The sequence below is a fragment of the Pelobates fuscus genome, chromosome 13, assembly GCF_036172605.1.
Source record: "Pelobates fuscus isolate aPelFus1 chromosome 13, aPelFus1.pri, whole genome shotgun sequence".
Lineage (NCBI taxonomy): Eukaryota > Metazoa > Chordata > Amphibia > Anura > Pelobatidae > Pelobates > Pelobates fuscus.
Genome location: NC_086329.1, coordinates 41,165,100 through 41,185,716, shown reverse-complemented (window position 1 = coordinate 41,185,716; position 20,617 = coordinate 41,165,100). Strand labels below are relative to the sequence as shown.

Sequence of the window (20,617 nt, the reverse complement as noted above, 5' to 3'; positions counted from 1 at the left end):
GGGCACCTGGTTTAACCCTTCAGTGTCAAATCACTGAGACCCACTCACACTCAGTGATGTCTGGGCACCTGATTTAACCTGTCAGTGTCCGCTCACTGAGACCCACTCACACTCAGTTCTTTCTGTGTCAGTCTGGGCACCTGGTTTAACCTGTCAGTGTCAGCTCATTGAGACCCACTCACACTCAGTGCTTTCTGTGCCTGTCCGGGCACCTGATTTAACCTGTCAGTGTCAGCTCATTGAGACCCACTCACACTCAGTGCTTTCTGTGCCAGTCTGGGCACCTGGTTTAACCTGTCAGTGTCAGCTCATGGAGACCCACTCACACTCAGTGCTTTCTGTGTCAGTCTGGGCACCTGGTTTAACCTGTCAGCTCATCGAGACCCACTCACACTCGGTGCTTTCTGTGCCAATCTGGGCATCTGATTTAACCTGTCAGTGTCAGTTCATTGAGACCCACTCACACTCAGTTCTTTCTGTGTCAGTCTGGGCACCTGGTTTAACCTGTCAGTTCATTGAGACCCACTCACAGGGCTTTCTGTGCCAGTCTGGGCACTAGCTGCCATGGGAGGACAGTCTGAGCGAAGGAGGATGTGATGTGCTGACAACAGATGCCAAATTTGCACAGAATTCACGTTAGCCAGCTTGGAATTCTTGTTTTCTAACAAGCTCATGTTACCCCAGTGACACTGTCGGGATTAGTGTTAATTGTGAAACATTGCATACGGACTTCGTGCACCATGACTACTTAAAATCAGTAAAGTGGTGCTGGTGCGTAGACTAATCCATTAAGCAAGTCCTGCATTAAGGTTGTTGCAATTCTGGCCTGTGGTCACCACTTTTATTGTATGTAAAACAGTGCTTGTGAATGTGTAGCAGAATCTAAACCAAAGTGTTAAAAGCCAGCTGTCATTTTTACAATGTACCTTTCTTGAAACTAGTCTGTTTTAGAATTGCATATATATATATGCAAAATATTTGTCAGTTCATTCTTGGCATACATCGCTATGTGGCTAAAGGGACACACCAATCACCATAACCACTGCAGCCTTGGTGCCTTCCAAGCCCAATCTTTCAAATCTTTTTATCGCAGTTTCACACTTTCCTGGATACTGGCCTATTTGAGCTGGATAAGCCAGAGGCTGATGTACATGTTGATTTAACAAGCTTCCGCTGAGTGCTTTCCTCCAGTGAGTGAGCTAAATGAGCCGATGCATGGTAGGACCTTGTCAAGTGGCAAACTGTGCTAAAATGGCTTGACAAACTGTGATGGGATGAAACCTGGGCACCCCTAGAACCATAAAAACTACAGTGAACTGTAGTGGTTATGGTGCTGTGAGTTTGCCTTTAATTGAGTGATAGGGGAGAGCGAAGAACTCTGCAAGGGTTTGAGTATCCTGCTCTGTCATAACAACTACAGCACATACGTTTGAGTGTCTTGCTGGAAGTAGAATGTAGGAGTAGAAAGACATGTCACTCTGTTCAAATGTAGAATGACTGACAGTTAAAGCAGGATCTTGGGAGGTTTCCGGCATAATACGTGTGCAGCTCCTGAATTTTGTTCAGTTAGAGCGACTTTGTCACTTTTCTGCATTTTATAAAGATAAAATATTTATGAAACACTGATCCTGATTGCGATGGAATTTTACTGAAATTCCAATGCAATCCAGAGATATTACTTTGTCTTATGGTAAATCTGAGGTTGACAAAATGCAGATCTCCGCTGTCAACTTTTGTCCAATCCCAACAGCCATCACGATTGACGGCTGTGGGATAGAGCTCTATGGAGGTTCCGACGGTCTCTCAAGATCCTCCATAGACCTCATTGATGTACTCTCGCAGAAGAAGCTTAGCACTGAACAGGATACGCAGAGAGAAGATGGCAGCGGCCGCAAGGGACAGCTTCAGGTAAGTACAACTACCTTCCCCTGCACCCCACGACTACTAGACCATCAACGTTGCATAAATATGCAAAGACTCACGAAAGTGACAGATCTGCTTTAAGCCAGCATATTGACATCTTGGGGAGGTGTGCTCTTGGTTTGCTAGCGCTGGAGAGCATGTAAGTGGTGTAATAACACAGAAAGCTGTTAAATATATCTTTTATTACTGTGACGTATTTAATTTAGTATTTTCAATTTACTACGGTTCACTTCAAAAGGACAGTTTAAAGGTAATCTCCCGTGCCATCAAAACATATCCGTTTTCCTGGAACGGCAGGACCCTTCCTCCCCCATCCCATGTTGCTGAAGGGGTTAAAACCCCTCCAATGACTTGCCTGAATCCAGCGCTGATGTCCCTAGGCGCTGGGTCAGGCTCCGCCCACTCTCCCCCCCCCCCCCTGCTGACATCCGTCGGCGGGGAAGACCTAATGCGCATGCTCGGCAGTGGTCGCGCACACGCATTAGACCTCCCAATAGGACCGCATTATTTAATGCTTTCCTATGGGAATTCCGGCGACGCTGGAGGTCCTCATGCATAGCGTCCAGCTTAGTTTAAAACACTTTTTTGGGGTTCTCAGAACACAGAAGTCCCTCTAGTGGCTGTCTGATAGACAGCCACGAGAAGAGGACTTAACCATGCAAGGTAATAATACACTTGCGGGGGGCGGGGCCGGACCGCCATGCTGACCGGTCGCATGCTGGAGAGGCTCCTGAGGGAATCAGCCCCATAAGCTGGAAAAATGCGGCTACTAAGCTTAAATTAACCCAAAATAACAACAACAACACTACTTGGCTGTCGGTGATGCAGCAGACCCCGAGATCGGGACTTTTTGGAGCCCGGGAGGGCGAAAAGAAGACTATGGTGTCTGCGGCCTAATCGAGGAAGAGGCAGGGTGTACGGAAGCCATCCTGCTTTCTCCCCCGGCTATCACACACCGGCTCTCTGATGTGGTCCTGGTCCTGTTTCTCCCCCCCCCCCCTGGACCGGTGGGGGTTATCCCGGTCCCCACTGGAGGGCCCATGGCAGCGGGGAAGGGAATGCTACAATTTAATCTCCCGCACTCTGAAGCTAAAATGGCCGCCACCTATACCACCACAAGAAAGCCAGCTTTGAGCAGCCTGCAAGAGGAATCCCTAAAGAGGCTGTGGAAGGACCTCTGCCCTCACTCACGGGGTCCAAGGAGCAGAAAGACCAACAGTTGATTGGCAGCACCCACTCGCACCCCAGCACAGACTCTCCAACGACCACTCACCTAAACTGAGAGCCTCGAGGAGGGAAAAACCTCACATCGCTGCCAGACATCTGGGTGGACACACCTGCGGACTCTGATGCCGAATCCAGATAGAGCATGATCGGAGGACGCCAACAACTAACTGGTGCTGCGAACTAGCTGGGTTTACCACAATACTGGGACACCTTACCTATCACCCTTAGCCAAGCCGATGGAGGGAGGGGGCAGAGGGGTAACCCAGATCAGCTACTATGTAGATGTGCCTTTAGCATTAACCTTTGTCTCCCTGTGTAGCGGGTCCCCGGAGGCATACTCACTAAGTACCTATCTAACCTAGTTGCTACTCCTACATTACTCTATTCCTTAAAACAGGCTTAGGCTCCTACACATGTTTGGGTTAACAAACCAGCATAAAGTATGTAGCAAGCCTGCTAATCGACGTTTACCTGCAATTTGAATTTCCTGTATTTACCGTATGTTTAAACGTACAATACTCTGACATGTTGCGCTCACCCTCTGACAAATTGCTTGTGCAAACTCACTGACATGTTACTGCCCAACTATAAGCTAACGTAAAACATGTGACCACTCTTCTTTAGACATCATGACACATGAATATACTCACTCACTTAAGTGAAAAAAAGTTTTACCAATGCTCCTAATGTTGTATGAAGTAACGCGCTTGAGGACTGCCGTCGGGGCACCACAAGCTACTGTGTTAAAATCAAATATGCACAATAATAAAAAATATTAAATATAAAAAAAAAAAATACAGTTGCAGGGTTAAGGGTGGTGGGAGTTGGCACCCAGACCACTCCGATGGGCAGAAGTGGTCTGGGTGCCTGGAGTGTCCCTTTAACATGCTATTTCCATACCTACAAGTGGCTGTCCGTTGTGCGTCCAATGCTTAGATTCTGTGCTTCTCAGAGAGAGGTGCTAGATGCTTCTCATTAGAAACGTTAAAATTGCATATCACACCAATGGCTGTGAACACCCCTTGTGTTCTCAATGCCATGAGAAGCATCTGATTGGACACAAATCATAGAGCTTGACTATGTCACCTGCGGAGGATTGGGCTTCAGTCATGGCATCGAAATAAAGGCAAGTTTTAGGGACTCTTTTTAAAGTTGTACTTGAAGTGTCAACAGTTTCATCAGTGCCCACTTCCCATTTACTTCCTTCTGAATATCATCTTGGGTGACACTATCTGTCTTTACTTCCTAGAGGCTGGAATACAAGGATTTGGTTGTCTGTTGTCCAACTTGTGTTTCAAAAAACGTTTTGTTAGTGAAAGTGAAACTGATCAGGTGACTTGAAGTTTGTATGTTTTGTACATGCTGTTACCTTACTACTGGATAAAAACTTGTTTTGAGACTCGTAGCTGTTTTTAGGGCAACATTTTACAAGTGGAGCAATCATCATAGTAACTAATCTATTCTTCTGATTGCTTCACTTTTAGGATTTGGTGCTAAAAATGCCTCTTCTCTCACATTGCGGGGCAAGGTGCACATTATATGAGCAGGCATGCACACTTCTTTTGTGTTATTGGTAACTTTTGTTAACTTTTTTTTTTTTTTTTTTTTTCCTCTCATTTCATGATCCAGTTCAGACCAGGCACCGCCAGAGCACAAATTGCAAATGAATAGAATAAATACGGACATTGTTTGTCTTGTCTCTATGCTGACGTTGGTGAATAATACATATTATTAAATGTGTATTCGAAATAGTTGCAGTAATTCTGAGGTTCTTATGTCATAACCATTTAAAGAACTTCTCAAAAGAAAAAGGAGAGGGGAAGGTGTAGGTAGAGAGAATACCTGTATGTGTTAATATCTAATGTAGTCACTGAGCCGGAAGTTGTGGAGTTCTAAAATGCAGCTCCTATTGTAAGAATGTTCCGGGCACTATCTACCTGACATTACTGCGGAAGCTATAGCTGTAATATCAACTTCTAGAAACTGTATGTGCTGAGTTTAACGTATAAAACTAAAAAGCGTGCAAGAACTATGTCCTCCTGACCCCAATTATAATATTGCATTAATAAAATACAGTCTGTTTCTTTTTTTAACAGAAAAGAGTCGAGCAGTGTGTGGGCACAATATTCAATATGTACAAGACTCATATCAAAGAACCGTAAGTACTTTTTTAATCTTGTGTGAATTATCAGGGTTGTTTTTTTATTAGTGAATAATGATCATTTTGTTTGTACTGTTAAAGGGACAATGTAGTCACCAGAACAACTACAGCTTATTGTATTTGTGCATGTGAGCATAATCATTCCCTTCCGGCTTTTTGCAGTGTTTACATTACAGCCTAGTGACACCTCATCTGGCCACTCCTCAAATGGATGCTAGAGGTGCTTCCTGGGGTAGTGCTGCACAGTCTGACTGACATTCAGTGTTTCCACCCTCTGCCTGCAGATTACTGAACTTTCCTCATAGAGATGCATTGATTCAATGCATCCCTATGACGAGATGCTGATTGGCCAGGGTTGTGTTTTTCCTATGGGAAAGCATTGTGATTGGCTCAGTACACCACTTCTGATGATATCAGACAAGCAGGCAAATTAAGGGGAAGAGCCAGCAGCAACAGACTGAAATAAAAGTAAAATTTTGCTTTATTTAGGTGGGCCAGGGGGGCTAGATGGTGGTTTTAAAGGGAAACTCCAGTGCTAGGAAAACAATCTGTTTTCCTGGCACTGCAGGATCCCTCTCCCTCCCACCCCCCAATCCCCGGTTACTGAAGGGGTGAAAACCCCTTCAGTCACTTACCTGGGGCAGCGACGATGTCCCTTGTCGCTGTCTTCTCCTCCGCGCCGCTCCTCCCTCTGATTCCGTCGGCCGGTGGGCGAGACTGATCCCGCCCACTGGCCGGTGAGACCTAATGCGCATGCGCATGCGCATTAGCGCTCCCCATAGGAAAGCATTGAAAAAGATTTTCAATGCTTTCCTATGGGGAAATGAGCGACGCTGGAGAAAAACTGCAATAATTACACTTGCAGGGTTAGGAGTAGTGGGAGTTGGCACCTAGACCACTCCAATGGGCAGAAGTGGTCTGGGTGCCTGGAGTGTCCCTTTAACACTTTAGGGTCAGGAATACATGTTGGTGTTCCTTTTAAGGGTTATTCCAACCAATATCTGGTGTTTTCAGAAAATATTGGCCTTTGTTAGAGTAACCCTTCCTGTGCTGGTCCCTCTTGGTCAAAGTTTAAAACAAAAATGTGTAATATGCACTGAAGTGCAAAGTTCCGGGCTGCCTAATGATGCCCCAATGATGATGATGTAGGTGTAGTTACATCTCTGGTAGCAAAGGGTTTAAACTATTTATGTGCAATGTTTAATAGTGAAACACTGCATATACAGGCACCATAACCACTTCACATCATTGAAGTGGTCCATGGTGTTTGAAATTAACCATTTGAATGATTGGTCACTGTATTCAAATTTTTTATTTATTTATCTTTTCTGCTATAAAGTCACTCAAAATGTAGGGCTTTGTTTCACCTCAACCATTATCACTATGACAACTCACTTTTCAGGTTCTCCTAGGTTTTCTTGATTAGTCCCTTCCAATTGTAAATATATTTAACTCATTATGCTTTATTCATTGTTGAATTGTATTCATCTATCTACCTTTTGAATAAATAAGGAAAATTCATCTTCGATTTATTAGCCAAGGAGTTACTAGTTTACTCCATGTTATATGCATGCGTTCCCATTTCAGAAATGTAAAAATACTCTCAAAAAACAAAACCACTGCAGCTTGCTGTAGTAGTTATATTGCCAGATGTCCACAAAGGCTCAGCATTGCCTCTAGATTCTCTTTAACCCCTTAAGGACCAAACTTCTGGAATAAAAGGGAATTATGACATGTCACACATGTCATGTGTCCTTAAGGGGTTAAAGAGACAAAGAGATTCTTCAATAAGCTGAAGTGCTTTAGGGTTTGGGGTGTTCCTTTAAAAGATCACTGGGTGCAATGGTCCTTTAATTTTTAACCCTGCAATGTAAAACATTGCTGGTTTTATAAATGAAATCCATACTCACGTGGCCTCTAGCAAACTAGAGGCACATCCGCTGTACTGGTAGTGTAAAACTCTGTCACTTGGCACGGAAGCCCCCTTAGGAAAGAATTGATTGATTTCTATGGGGAAGCTTGGATGCGCATGTGGCATTCTTCACACATGCACATCAGGTCTCAATACTCCTCTATGAGGTGCATTGCATCAGACCATCGTGGAGGAGGGATGGCTGCAGGAGGTGGAGGGGTAAGCAGTGCCAAAAAGTACTATACCACCACCAAGTTCTTTGTTCAGTCAGTTATGATAAATCACCCGATCGTTTCAGAAGGCAGTCCTCACAAAAACTACCTTGTTATCCTGCTCTCAGCTCTCCGTCACCTCTTTCACTGCTCCGTGATGAGATGATTGCCTTCTGTGAACCTGATTGGACAATTTAGCAAAACGCTGGTACCCTCTCTTGTTTTGGGGGCATGGTTACCACAATAACGCACCCAACCTATAAAAACTACGGTTTTCCAAGTTCCCTGTTATGGTTTCTCCTTGACTCAACAGCACTTTTATACTGTTTTGAATTATTGTTCCTTACCCAGCTTTCCACTTGACCATTCTGTATTCTGAAACCATGACCTGGCTTTAACTTTCCGTTTATCTGATTTCTGGTGTTCCTTGTTTCTGGCTTGTCTTGACTTTTCTGTCATACTGTTTTACATGAAGCCCGGCCAAGTCTAAGGACCGATTACATGCCTATTAACTGAGGTTATACTCTGCATTCTTGGGTTTAATATACTTATCCTTGACTTACTCCTAGTAAATTCGCTCTTGGACCTTAGTAAAATTGCCCATTGCCTGCACTGGTGGAGGAAGCAGAATTATGGATTCCTCACTGCTGATACCAGACATTGGGATCTAGAGATGTCCCGAACGGTTCGCTGGCGAACATAGCTTGTTCGCCACGGATGGCGAACATATGCGATGTTCGGTCCGCCCCCTATTCGTCATCATTGAGTAAACTTTGACCCTGTACCTCACAGTCAGCAGACACATTCCAGACAATCAGCAGCAGACCCTCCCTCCCACCTCCTGGACAGCATCCATTTTAGATTCATTCGGAAGCTGCATTATTTATTTATTTATTTATTTATTTATTTATTTATTTTTAGACAGAAGTGTTATATTTGAGCATGCTAGGCTGAACGTGCGTATATCATGGCTAGTTGCACTGAGGGTATGAGTATATAGCAGTACATTGTTGTGAAAGATGGCTGTCATGTTTAGGGTGTAGCTTGCACGTTATCAACTGTGTATTTATATCAGCAGCTCCACCACTAGTTATAAATCAAGTGTGAGTCGCCCCATGAGATGAGACTAGTGAATAACATAATACATGAACGGTTAAGGTAAAGGCATGTAAGGAACTACGACAATAAACTCTTTATGGGGTTGAAATAATGATATGTTTAAACGCTTGCTACTTTACGATTAGTTAATGTGCAGAGAGCAGTTCATGTGATCAAAGGCATGGTGTGGAGGATCGGCTATAGTGGGACATGCTTGGCAGGCTGCTGTTTACTGCTTGTGCTCATACGATCCCTTCTGGGCGCCAGGTGCAGACCCTGGGAGTCCCTGATACCTGGAACAACAAAGGCAAGTCTCTGGCTGAGTGCCGGGTTCGTGGCTTGAGGTGGTGGAAGCTTGTTTTGTCGGGTGGTCGGATATGTCCCGGTGGTGCTTCACGTCCGGTGCGGGATTGTGGTGGCTTAAGGTGGAGGCGAGTGCTTGACGTGGGGCAGGCTCTGCATTTCTGTTTGTGCCTCCGGTCCCGTCTTCGACGCCTTTTGCGTTGGTGGATTTTAATGGGGACTGCTTCGCTTAGCTGTGGTGGAGCTTGTTGGGGCTTCCTGCTTGTTATTTGCTTCCAAAATTGATTAAAGAGTCTGTCCAGCTTAGACTCAATATCCTGCCATGCTTTGCTGGTACCAGGAGGACACGCAGCTGCCGCTATATTGGGAGAGTCGCAGATGAGTATGTCAGCCAGGGCGGCTGTGCTCTGTGCATCCATTAGCTCCAGACAGCCTCTCAGGGGTGGACCGGGATAACCCCCACCGGTCCGAGGGGGGGGTAACGGAGCTCCTGCCGGGAAGTAGCTGCTCCTGGGCATCCCAGGATCAGGAGATCGGCCGCCTCTCCCACCCGGTGAGCACCAGGCCACACTTGCCACGCGGAGGTAAGTAAGACTCTGTCGAGTTGCTGACCGCTATTAAGCATGTCGGGTTGGTCAGGTAGGAGCAACATTGCTGGGTCATCCCCTTCTGGGGTGAAATTCGCTTGTTGATAGCTGCTTAAAGTGAGATATTGAGGGAGCTCACACGAAGTGCGTCTTTCCTCCATGACAGCTAGGCCCCGCCCCCCGGAAGCTGCATTCTTAGTGAGAGGAGGGACAGTGTAGCTGCTGCTGATTTAATAGGGAAATCGATAGCTAGGCTAGTGTATTCAGTGTCCACTACAGTCCTGAAGGACTCATCTGATCTCTGCTGTAAGGACAGCACCCCAAAAAACCCTTTTTAGGGCTAGAACATCAGTCTGCTTTTTTTATTTATTTTTTTCCTGTGTAATCTAATTGCAGTTGCCTGCCTGCCAGCGTGTGTGTCAGACTCACAGCGTATACTGTGCCCACTTGCCCAGTGCCACCACTCATATCTGGTGTCACAATAGCTTGAATTTAAAAAAAAATCAAAACTTTTTTGACTGTAATATAATAGCAGTCAGTTTCCTTTACACGTGTGCATTTCAGGGCCTGCCAGGGCACAGTGTCGCGCCAGTGCAACTCATATCTGGTGTAACAGTAGTGTACATTTAAAAAAAATAAATACAGGGGGCTTGTTGTCACCTTTCGGGGACCCTTGGTGTTGTACGTGGCTGGGTGGAGGAAGAGACCTTCAATGACATCAGTGAGGACAAGGAACGGGACATGGCTAGCTTGGTATCCAACCTTGTGCAAATGGGGAGTTTGCGGTTGTGCAAATGGACTGTTTGCGGTGCGTTAAACGGGGAGTTTGATCTGTCACTGTGAAGCGGGCATAACCCTTACACTACCTGATCGATACAACATCATATATGATGTTTTAAAGCACGTTATTCCAAACAATTTAGGAATGTTAGGTGATTTATGCCCTTTATGGATTAAATCCGCACTCTGCATCAACTATGTAATTTTCCATGGGAGTTTTGCCATGGATCCCCCTCCGGCATGCCACAGTCCAGGTGTTAGTCCCCTTGAAACAACTTTTCCATCACTATTGTGGCCAGAAAGAGTCCCTGTGGGTTTTAAAATTCGCCTGCCTATTGAAGTCTTTGGCGGTTCGCCCGTTCGCGAACATTTGCGGAAGTTCGCCGTTTGCGAACGGAAAATTTTATGTTCGCGACATCTCTATTGGGAACACTAAAGAGTGGCTCTGATGATCCAACTCTGTAACACACTCCTTTAGTTGCTTCTTGGAGACACAAAGCAGATATTGCGCTTGAACTCTAATTGAAAGCAGCAACAAATATAATAGTGCATGACACTAGTATTTTGATTGGACGGATACCGGAGGGCATGCCAATTGGGTTCACTCCATAAACCTAAAGCAACTTGAAGTGCTTTATGTATTAGGAGTGTGTTTAATTTCCTTTTTTTTTTTTTTTTTTTTTTTTTCTTTTTTTTTTTTTCAAAAAGTGCGTGTTGTGCAACTTTTCCAAGCTGTTTTAGATATGTCCCCAATGGAAAAACTATGAACACGGGTATATGGACATTATGTATTTGAATTGATTGTATTTTGCTTATATCAATACATAAACAAACTAAGTCAGGAGTTTGTTAGGGTAAGGTCATGTCATCACTAGTTGTCAGGAGTCCTTATAAAAGATATCGTTAGAACTTAATGTTTAATACTATATGCAAATAAAATGTATTTATACAAACACCCATCATACCCAGATTTCCACCATGTGTAAATAAAAAATAATTTAAAAAAAAAAGAGAGAAAAGAAAAAATATAGAAAGGAAAAAGTAATGAAAAAAATAAGTTTTGATAGTTACGTCAGGTAGATGGAGCAGAACGATGCTGTCCTCTACTAGTCAGAGTTTATTATGGTAGATTCTATTGGGTCTGTTATAGCGAAAGAGGGGGGCGCTCAGCTAAACAGTGAAATATAAAACAAGTTTTTAATATATACAATCAATTCACTTGTTATCACTGTTAGTGTTGTTTCACTGTAAGTGGAGGGTTCCTAGTACAGGTAGTTCCCGACTTTACGAACTAATTGGTTCCGAAGCCGAGTTCATAAAGTGAGAACTAATTTCCCATAAACACGGGTTCCGTTCCTGACCGACACATTTTACCATTGAAAACCTAAATTATTAAAGGACCACTCTAGTGCCAGGAAAACCTACTCGTTTTCCTGGCACTATAGTGCCATGAGGGTGCCCCCACCCTCAGGGTCCCCCTCCCGCCCGGCTCTGGAAAGGGGAAAAGGGGTAAAACTTACCTTTTTCCAGCGCTGGGCGGGAGCTCTCTGCCTCCGATCCTCCTCCGTTCCGCCCCGTCGGCTGAATGCGCACGCGCGGCAAGAGTTGCGCGCTCATTCAGCCAGTCGCAACTCTTGCCGCGCGTGCGCATTCAGCCGACGGGGCGGAACGGAGCGTTCCTATGGACGCTTGCATGCTATCACTGTGATTTTCACAGTGAGAATCACGCAAGCGCCTCTAGCGGCTGTCAATGAGACAGCCACTAGAGGATTTGGGGGAAGGCTTAACCCATTAATAAACATAGCGGTTTCTCTTTTAGCTGGACCTGGCACCCAGACCACTTCATTAAGCTGAAGTGGTCTGGGTGCCTAAAGTGGTCCTTTAAGTACAAATACAAAATTAAAGCATAGAAAATACATGTATGTTGTAGGAACATTAAAGGCATGCATACCATATTGAAATCTTCATCAAATTATCATCAATCCTCCTACTATTCAATGGAGAGACATGCTGCACTTGTTGAATTGGGCACCTCTCTTAAGCCCTCCTACTTATTCATTTTCTTCATTATCAGCTCCCCCCTCTCCTTTATCACTTTTCTTTTACTCCTTTTATTTTTACAGCTCTCACTCTCCTCCTTCTCCTCTCTTACTTTCAAGTTTTCATCACTTTTTTAACACTTTTCTGTTACTCCTTTATTTTTACAGCTCTCAAACTTTCTTACTTCTCCCCTTTTCAGGCTTTTCGGCCCTCCTCCTGCTCCTTACTATTGCTGCCGGCCAAAACATGGCACAATGGCAAACACACATAGACACAGACAGCTATGTCGGACACACACAGACAAATCTCTACTCAATAGCACACAGTGCAATAATATTACAGGATCTGTAATGTATGACCATGAAAGCACAAAAAGAATACAGTACAATCTAAATCTGTTTTTTAGACTTCCCTTTATCTTCAGAAACTATGTTCCTGATCCTCATCTCTCTTCTTGTCTACTCCTGACCACAAATTCTTCTTCTTCTCTTTTTGTTTGTGCTCCAAAGCACTCTCCTCGGTCCTGATCCGTGGACCACTGACACAAAATGGCGGCGCATCCAGAAAAAGTTCATAAAGTGAGAAATGCCTGTATTAACAATATTCCGCTTTGCACTGTGTCAGAGAGACACTTGTTGCTATAGTTTATATGTATCAATATTAAGAAAGATTTACATTTGTGCTAGAACCATATACACAAACTGTTACAAAGTAAGACTCATAGTTAGTGCTGTGAGTAAGCTATTTCAGCAAGCAAGTGGTATTTTCAGGGAGGATAGGAATAGGGAGAGCTGAAACAACCTAGTTTCTTTAATGCCTTCAAGGGCACCGCTTACCCCTAAATACCTCTGATTTAGCCTGCCTTTAGCAAGTGGCAGGGCTACCTTGAAGTCCCTGGTGCCAGGGCATGAGAAGTGAGGTCTGCACATCTGACATGTGCAGACATCAGTGATCTCCCTCTTGCGATCTGGCGCTCTCTGGTTAGTCTGAATGCACGCTGGGATATCTAGCACACTATTACAAAAAGAGAGGCTCTGAGAGGATAGAGAGTGGGAGGCTCAGGATAATCAACAAAACTCAAAAGCTTTGCAAAATAAATCCAAACGTCAAAACTGAGGCTAAAATAGCCATGTTGTGACTATAGTGGAGTTAGAGAATTGTTACCTCTATATTTCCAGTCAAATATAATTTCTGAAAGAGATTTTATTCAAGTTACGCATAACTGACGCTTTATTTTATTACTTATCTGAATTCCCTATTTGCCTGTCTTTGGGTGAATGTAATTAGTCCAAAATTAGCTCACCTTTGTGGTTGCGTTTATTGCCCTATGTGGTTTATTCTGTTTCTCTGAACTGAATCTCTATTTGTTTTGCCAGACAGTTTTAAGCTAGATTTCAGGATTTGTGGGAAATAAAAAATCATGGGCATGGCCACCTCTTTTGTTCTATGTGACGCTTGGAGGAGCTGCAGTGCCAATGGAAGCGGCAGAATGAAAAGGATGAGGGAGAAATATAAACCGTTGCCTCCTAGGTGTTGAGTTGGATATAACAGTCATGCTGCTAATCCCACTAATCCCATCATGTGGTCTGCGCTGCCAGTTGTAGTGTGCACCGATATGCCATCAAGTATTTATTTGAAGTAATGATGCGCCAACATTTCAGCCGAAAATGATGTTGGGGTCTAATGCGCATGCATTAGGACTACCCCATAGGAAAGCATCGAATCAATGCTTTACTATGGGGTTTGAGCTGACGCTGGATGTTCTCTGTGCATTTAGTGGCTGTCTAGTAGACAGCTAAAGGTGGGGTTAACCCTGCCAGGTAATTATTGCAGTTTATCAATAACCGCAGTAATTACAATTGCAGGGTTAAAGTGACAGGGACATTGCACCCAGACCACTTTAATAAGCTGAGCCTATAGTGTACCTTTTAATGATTTGTGTAAACTAACAGAACTTTATTCAACAAAAATAGGTGCTTGGTGTTTGGTGGATCTACTGAGTTTCACGTTATACACTGCATAGTGCTCACACACTTGACTAAACACACTCTGAAAAACCAAAAATGTAAAATAGGATTTTCTTTTTCCTAACTGTTAACTAAAAACTCTTAACTGTATATTGGTAACGTAGTATCACATTAGGAACAATGACACACATTTTACACTTTACATATACATTTGCTGGCGCAATGCATACTGACAATATTGTTTTAGCTTGTACCTAGAATTGAACTGTAGTGGATGTTCTCTGCAGACTTGTAGGGTCAGAGTGACAGGTTAACTCTGTTATGAGAAAACATGTGGTGCAGAGTCCCCTGCACAGAGTGGTTTTATAAACACAGATAAATCTGTCTAAGATAGTCCAGTAAAGAGACTAAAAAGCAGCTTTGTTCTTGGGTAGGGGGCAGGGGAAATTCTAATGTATTCATATTTTTCATGAATAAGACCACTTGTGAGTCCAAACTTGCACATCCCATCATCTATGGAAAGTGCAACCTTCCACTAGAAATTTGGGAAGGACCAATATCCAATTAGAAATCGTACCAGTTATTATTTAGTAAAGTAAACTCTCTACTATTAAAAAGGGAATGGGGTCAGATGTCCCTTTTAAAGACTGGTAGAAATGCTGCAAGAGAGATGATTTGCTGGATGGAATGTTTCCATGGAGTTTCGTAGTACATTACTCACAGCTCTCTGGAGCTAAACACAAGTGGTGATGAGTAGTTTGTTCACAAGTATGATCACCGCAGATAATGTTATGGAAAACATCTGCAAGATATCAGCAAAACATTATCATATACAAAATAAATACTCTCTCTCCCTCTCCCTGGATGCATGGGGGGAGGGGGGGTGCCGGTTAATAAATTGCAACCTCTGTGTGTCAGTGTATATTTGTATCTCTTTGTGTAGCCGCATATTTGTATGTGGGCATATATCCCAGCATTCAGATTCAAACTCCAACACTAAATACAAACACACCCCTCCAATCAAACGCCAACGCTACATGCAAACGCACCCCTCCAATCAAACTCCAACACTACATAAAAACGCACCCCTCCAATCAAACTCCAATGCTACATAAAAACGCACCCCTCCAATCAAACTCCAACACTACATAAAAACACACCCCTCCAATCAAACGCCAATGCTACATGCAAACGATCCCCTCCAATCAAACGCCAATGCTACATGCAAACGATCCCCTCCAATCAAACGCCAAGTGCAAACACACTCCTCCTATCAAACGCCAACGCTACATGCAAACACACTTGACAAACTTACTGTGGTATTTATTAATGGGCACCTGGCTTGCATATGCATGTTTTATCTTTTTCTGTGTATGCACTGTATTACTCCTATTTTTATTTGTATTTTTGCTTGGGGTGTACCACAGAATTCTGGGAAGATCTTTGATGTGCCTTCGGTGAGAAAAGGTTGAGGTGCACTGGTGTATATGAATGGCAAATCTGTTTTTAACTTATTCTTGTCATTGCTTTCAATCTATTCAGTAAATATGCCTAATTGTCTTCATTAAAATGTATGTATATATAAAAATGGATTATTTGCATTGTACCCAAGTACTTCATTTCCATATTACATTATGCAATCTGAATATTTTTTTGATTTGGGGATCTAAAAACCCTGGATGTTTAATCAGACTTAAGATAGACTTGCTTTAATAAGGCTCGTGTTTTAAGAGCCTAACCTCTAACAGACAGTATCTGCATACATCCACTCATCGCTTTGCAATGGGTATAAATGTTCTCTTTAGCTGATATCACAGCCCTAACCGTCTTGAAACCTTTATGCTACATAAATACTCCTGTTATTAAAAATGGATCAAGTGCAATAAAATAACCAAAATAGTCCAAAATTTCACTTGTGGTCCCTTATTGAATGTGTATATTTAATAGAGGTGTAATTGCTATATAGCTCATACCCCATTTTATTTTAATTTTTGACACTGTTTCTTTAACTTGCCATCCTATTCCATGAAACGGAATGGCTGGCTGATTTGAAGAATATTTTTTAGTTTGGTCATTTTGGGCTTAAAATGTCAAAATCACTTTGAATTCTCGACGCTTTAAATGGGGTTCTCCAACTTACTTGACCATTTCTGTTTTATAGAAGTTGTGTTAGAGCAGCAATCTGTACTTAGAGTGTTTCTGATTGAAATGCTGCAAAGACAGACAATCTGCAGTTTTTTTGCCGGGGTCCAGTTGTACCCCTTGGCACGCATGACTTGGGCAGAATTGTGTTTCAGGCTGGCTAATGTTAATTCTGTACAAAAAATTACATATGTTGTCAGCACACACTGTGCGTTGTGACAGATGTAATCAGCTTCTATCCTTTCAGGCAAGGTTTTGCGTGTACTAGTAGTGAGAAGCCTCTATGTCTCCTCCCTCTCTGTATCGATCCTTCCCTACCTCCCCTCCTTGGCTCAGACCATACACATGCGCTGTTAGCCTATAAAATAATTCCAATCCGATGCTCCTCTATGAGAACAAGCAGTGGTGCAGTGTGATCAGGGATGGAGCATGGAAAGGAATTGAGGAGAACTGGTGCTTGATTCCATTACTGGTTTTGTTAATTAAAATAAGTCGGTGGGGGACCAAGTTTCTAGTGCTCAATAGACCATCAACAATTTAAAAAATAAAAATAAATTGTGAAAAAGGTTTGGAGTAACATAAGTTGTTAAAGGGACACTCCATGCACAAAAAACATTTAATATTAATGTAGTGGTTTTGGTGCACAAACCATGTGTTTCATTTCTAAGGTTTTCACATACAGCATGACAACGCCAAAGAGGTCCAAAGTGTCTCATAAAGAAGCATTTGGCTTGATGCTCCCTTACGAAGAATATTGCATTATTGAAGTGATTCATGTCCATGTCCTTGCTACTCTATGAGAATTCTTGGATTGGAGATTTCAGACAGAGCAGCTGTTCAGACTCTCATTGGCCTAAAAGTAGTCCCCTCCCCCACCCCCACAATCTTTAAAAGGAAGACTTTGAATCTAAGTAAGAAAATGAACACTTAAAGTTAAAAATATTTATTTTTAACCTTGGGGTGTTCTTATAAAATATCCACCGAGGGCACAGAAAATTCTGGTCACCATCAGAATACATTCAGAATGAACCCAGTGACACTAATTTAGAAAGTGTTGTCCTCTTATCTTCGATCCAAATAGTGGGGTAACGTATTTTGTAGTCAATACGATTTTTAGTTAGGGCCACAAACATGCAGACAAAAACAAATCTCAAATCCTGTCCTGTTTGTAAGTCCCAAGTGTATATCCACACCACACCAAAATCCCTAGTATATGGGATCATAATTATAAAGATAATAATTCATAATGTAATAATAATAATGTTTTTCTATTTAAAGGTAGTTTAATTTTTTTTATCTTGCCCATACATTGGTGTGCAGATTACTTGATATATTAACTCCGTTTTATAATCATGTGTTCAATACATCATTTCTTTTATTTTATTCACCCTCTTTTCTAGACTTGTTCTGGAGCGAGACATACATACTCACTATCTGAGAAAAGGTTTACAGCATCTTTCAGAGGGATATGAGGTAACTGAACAATGTCTGTGATCATGGTCTTTAGGTTTTTATAAATTGCCTTCCCCCCCCCCCCCCCCCCCTCTAAGTATTTAATGACTGGCATCGCAATCCAATGATCTACAGGGAGCCAGGATGGTGGCAATGTGTTTTGGGATAGAGATTTATGCAGTGGTGTGGATTTCTCAATGTAACTTTTTTTCAGACATCACAAACACATTACTTAAATATATGGGAAGTAAACACAATATTAATCTATTACCATAAAGAATAGTTACAATTCTCCTTCCAAAAGTAAATGCATACCTCAAAATTCTAACCGATCCAAATAAGTCTTATTTAAAATCTCTGGACTTGTTAAAGCAAACCATCACTGCTGTGAGCCCCAAGTAGTAGCACACGCGCTGTAGTTGCTGTGCAAACAAACATTTTAAAGCCCGATTTGACCGTTCAAGTGTGCGTTTCACCTTGGGTTAGGTCAAGTACTTCCAAAGCTTTAAACTGGTTGTATAATCTCAGAATATGTATTTATGCTTTGAGAAAGTAGGATAGTGAGAGAGAAATATATGGATGGATGGAGATATAGAATATATATGTATTTATTTATTTTTATTTTTTTACCTTAAATTTCATTTTTCATCTGATTTTGCCCACCATAAAAGCTCTGTTTGTTTATCCCCCCCCCCCCCCCCCCCCCCCTCATGAGTGACTTTGACCAGTTTACTGGTGGAATAGTAGAGGTTAACAAACCCAGGATTCTAATAATTTGTCTTACAGAGTAGCATTTTGCTTTTTGTAAGTTTTGGATTTTCTGGTTTGTTTTACTTGTTTTTCTGTAGGAAGTAGAAGTTTGTTAGTCTAAATGAAGTTGTTATGGTGCTTTATTACCTTAGAGGAATACTATTGGTATCCAAACAGTTATATATATATATTTTTTTTATTTGACACTGTATCAAAAACGTCAAAAAATAAATAAACAACAAGGGGATAGTGTGCAAAAAAGCACTAACATACTTAAACATAGATTAGGAGCTCAAAACACTTGTGTGGGGTTAGCCTTTCTCCCCTCGCCAAAATAAAAAAAAATGCTGATATGTGATAAACACCTATAGAAAATGTGCTAAAATGAGGTGTCTCACCCTTTGATAACAGTGATATTTAGGCAGGAGAGAAGCATATGCTAAATCAAAATATAGTGCTGATGGCATGTCCACAATTGAGGTATAGCTCAAATGACTAGGAGCACTCGCATGAAGCGGTGTCTGGTAACAATAAGGCTAATATTGGCACAGGTTTGCCTTTGAAGGTAGCAACACACCTTTCTTCTAATGAAACACCACATTCAAAAGGGAGAAGGGAAAAAAGGCAGTAATATGGCAGGTGTCTAAACCACTCCAATATAAAGAAACAAGCTGGATGTGCTCACCTGGATAAAAGCCAAATAGGTCCTGGCTCTAGGTGGTTTAGACATCTGCATTGTTCCCACAATAACACAATAATCTTGGCTAATATCTGTGATTAGATCTCATACTTCAAATTAACAAAATTGCTGTTTCTAAAGATAGATATACATGCATATGTGTGTATGTACAATTAGAATATCGTGCAAAAGTTCATTTTTTTTTTCAGTAATGCAATGTAAAAGGGGAAACTAATATATATGAGAGACGCATTACATGCAAAGCAAGATAGTTCAAGCCGTGATTTGTCATAAGTGCGATTATTATGGCTTACAGCGCATGAAAACCCCAAATCCACAATCTCAGTAAATTAGAATATTACATGCAATCAATAAAACAAGGAGTGTACATAGAACAATATCGGACCTCTGAAAAGAAGAAGCATGCATATGGACTCAGTACTTGGTTTGGGCCCCTTTTGCAGCAATTACTGCCTCAATGCGGCATGGCATGGCAGCTATCGGCCTGTGGCACTGCTGAGGTGTTATGGAAGACAAGGATGCTTCAATAGCTGCCTTCAGCTCTTCTGCATTGTTCGGTCTCATGTCTCTCATCTTTCTCTTGGCAAAGCCCCATAGATTCTCTATGGGGTTCAGGTCAGGCGAGTTTGCTAGCCAATCAAGCACAGTAATCCCATGGTCATTGAACCAGGCTTTGGCTCTTTTGGCAGTGTGGGCAGGTGCCAAGTCGTGCTGGAAAATGAAGTCAGCATCCCCATAAAGCTCGTCTGTGGAAGGAAGCACGAAGTGCTCCAAAATCTCCTGGTAGACTTCTGCATTGACCCTGGACTTAATGAAGCACAGTGGACCAACACCAGCAGATGACATGGCTCCCCAAATCAACACAGACTGTGGAAACTTCACACTGGACTTCAAGCGTCTTGCAGTGTGTGCCTCTCCATTCTTCCTGCAGACTCTGGGTCCTTGGTTTCCAAATGAGATGCAAAAGTTCTCATCAGAAAAGAGGACTTTGGACCACTGAGCAACAGACCAGGTCTGTTTTTCTTTAGCCCTGGTAAGACACTTCTGACGTTGTTTGTTGTTCAGGAGCGGCTTGACGAGAGGAATACGACATCTGAAGCCCATGTCCAGGATCCGTCTTTGTGTGGTGGCTCTTGATGCACTGACTCCAGCCTCAGTCCACTCCTTGTGAAAGTCCCCAACACATTTGAATGGCCTTTTCCTGACAATCCTCTCCAGGCTGCGGTCATCCCTGCTGCTTGTGCACTTTTGTCTTCCACACGTTTCCCTTGCACATAATTTTCTATTAATGTGCTTTGATACAGCACTTTGGGAACATCCAACTTCCTTTGCAATTACATTTTGAGGCTTTCCCTCCTTATGG

General features: G+C 42.6%; 1 protein-coding gene across 1 annotated transcript in view; it reads left to right on the top strand.

Moving 5' to 3' along the window:
• FNTB (farnesyltransferase, CAAX box, beta) overlaps positions 1-20,617 on the top strand; it is a 33,228-nt gene that overhangs the window by 686 nt on the left and 11,925 nt on the right. Inside the window, exons 2-3 of the mRNA XM_063439795.1 lie at positions 5,247-5,308; positions 17,753-17,825. Coding sequence (XP_063295865.1) covers positions 5,247-5,308; positions 17,753-17,825 — 135 coding nt within the window. The remainder of the gene's footprint in view (positions 1-5,246; positions 5,309-17,752; positions 17,826-20,617) is intronic.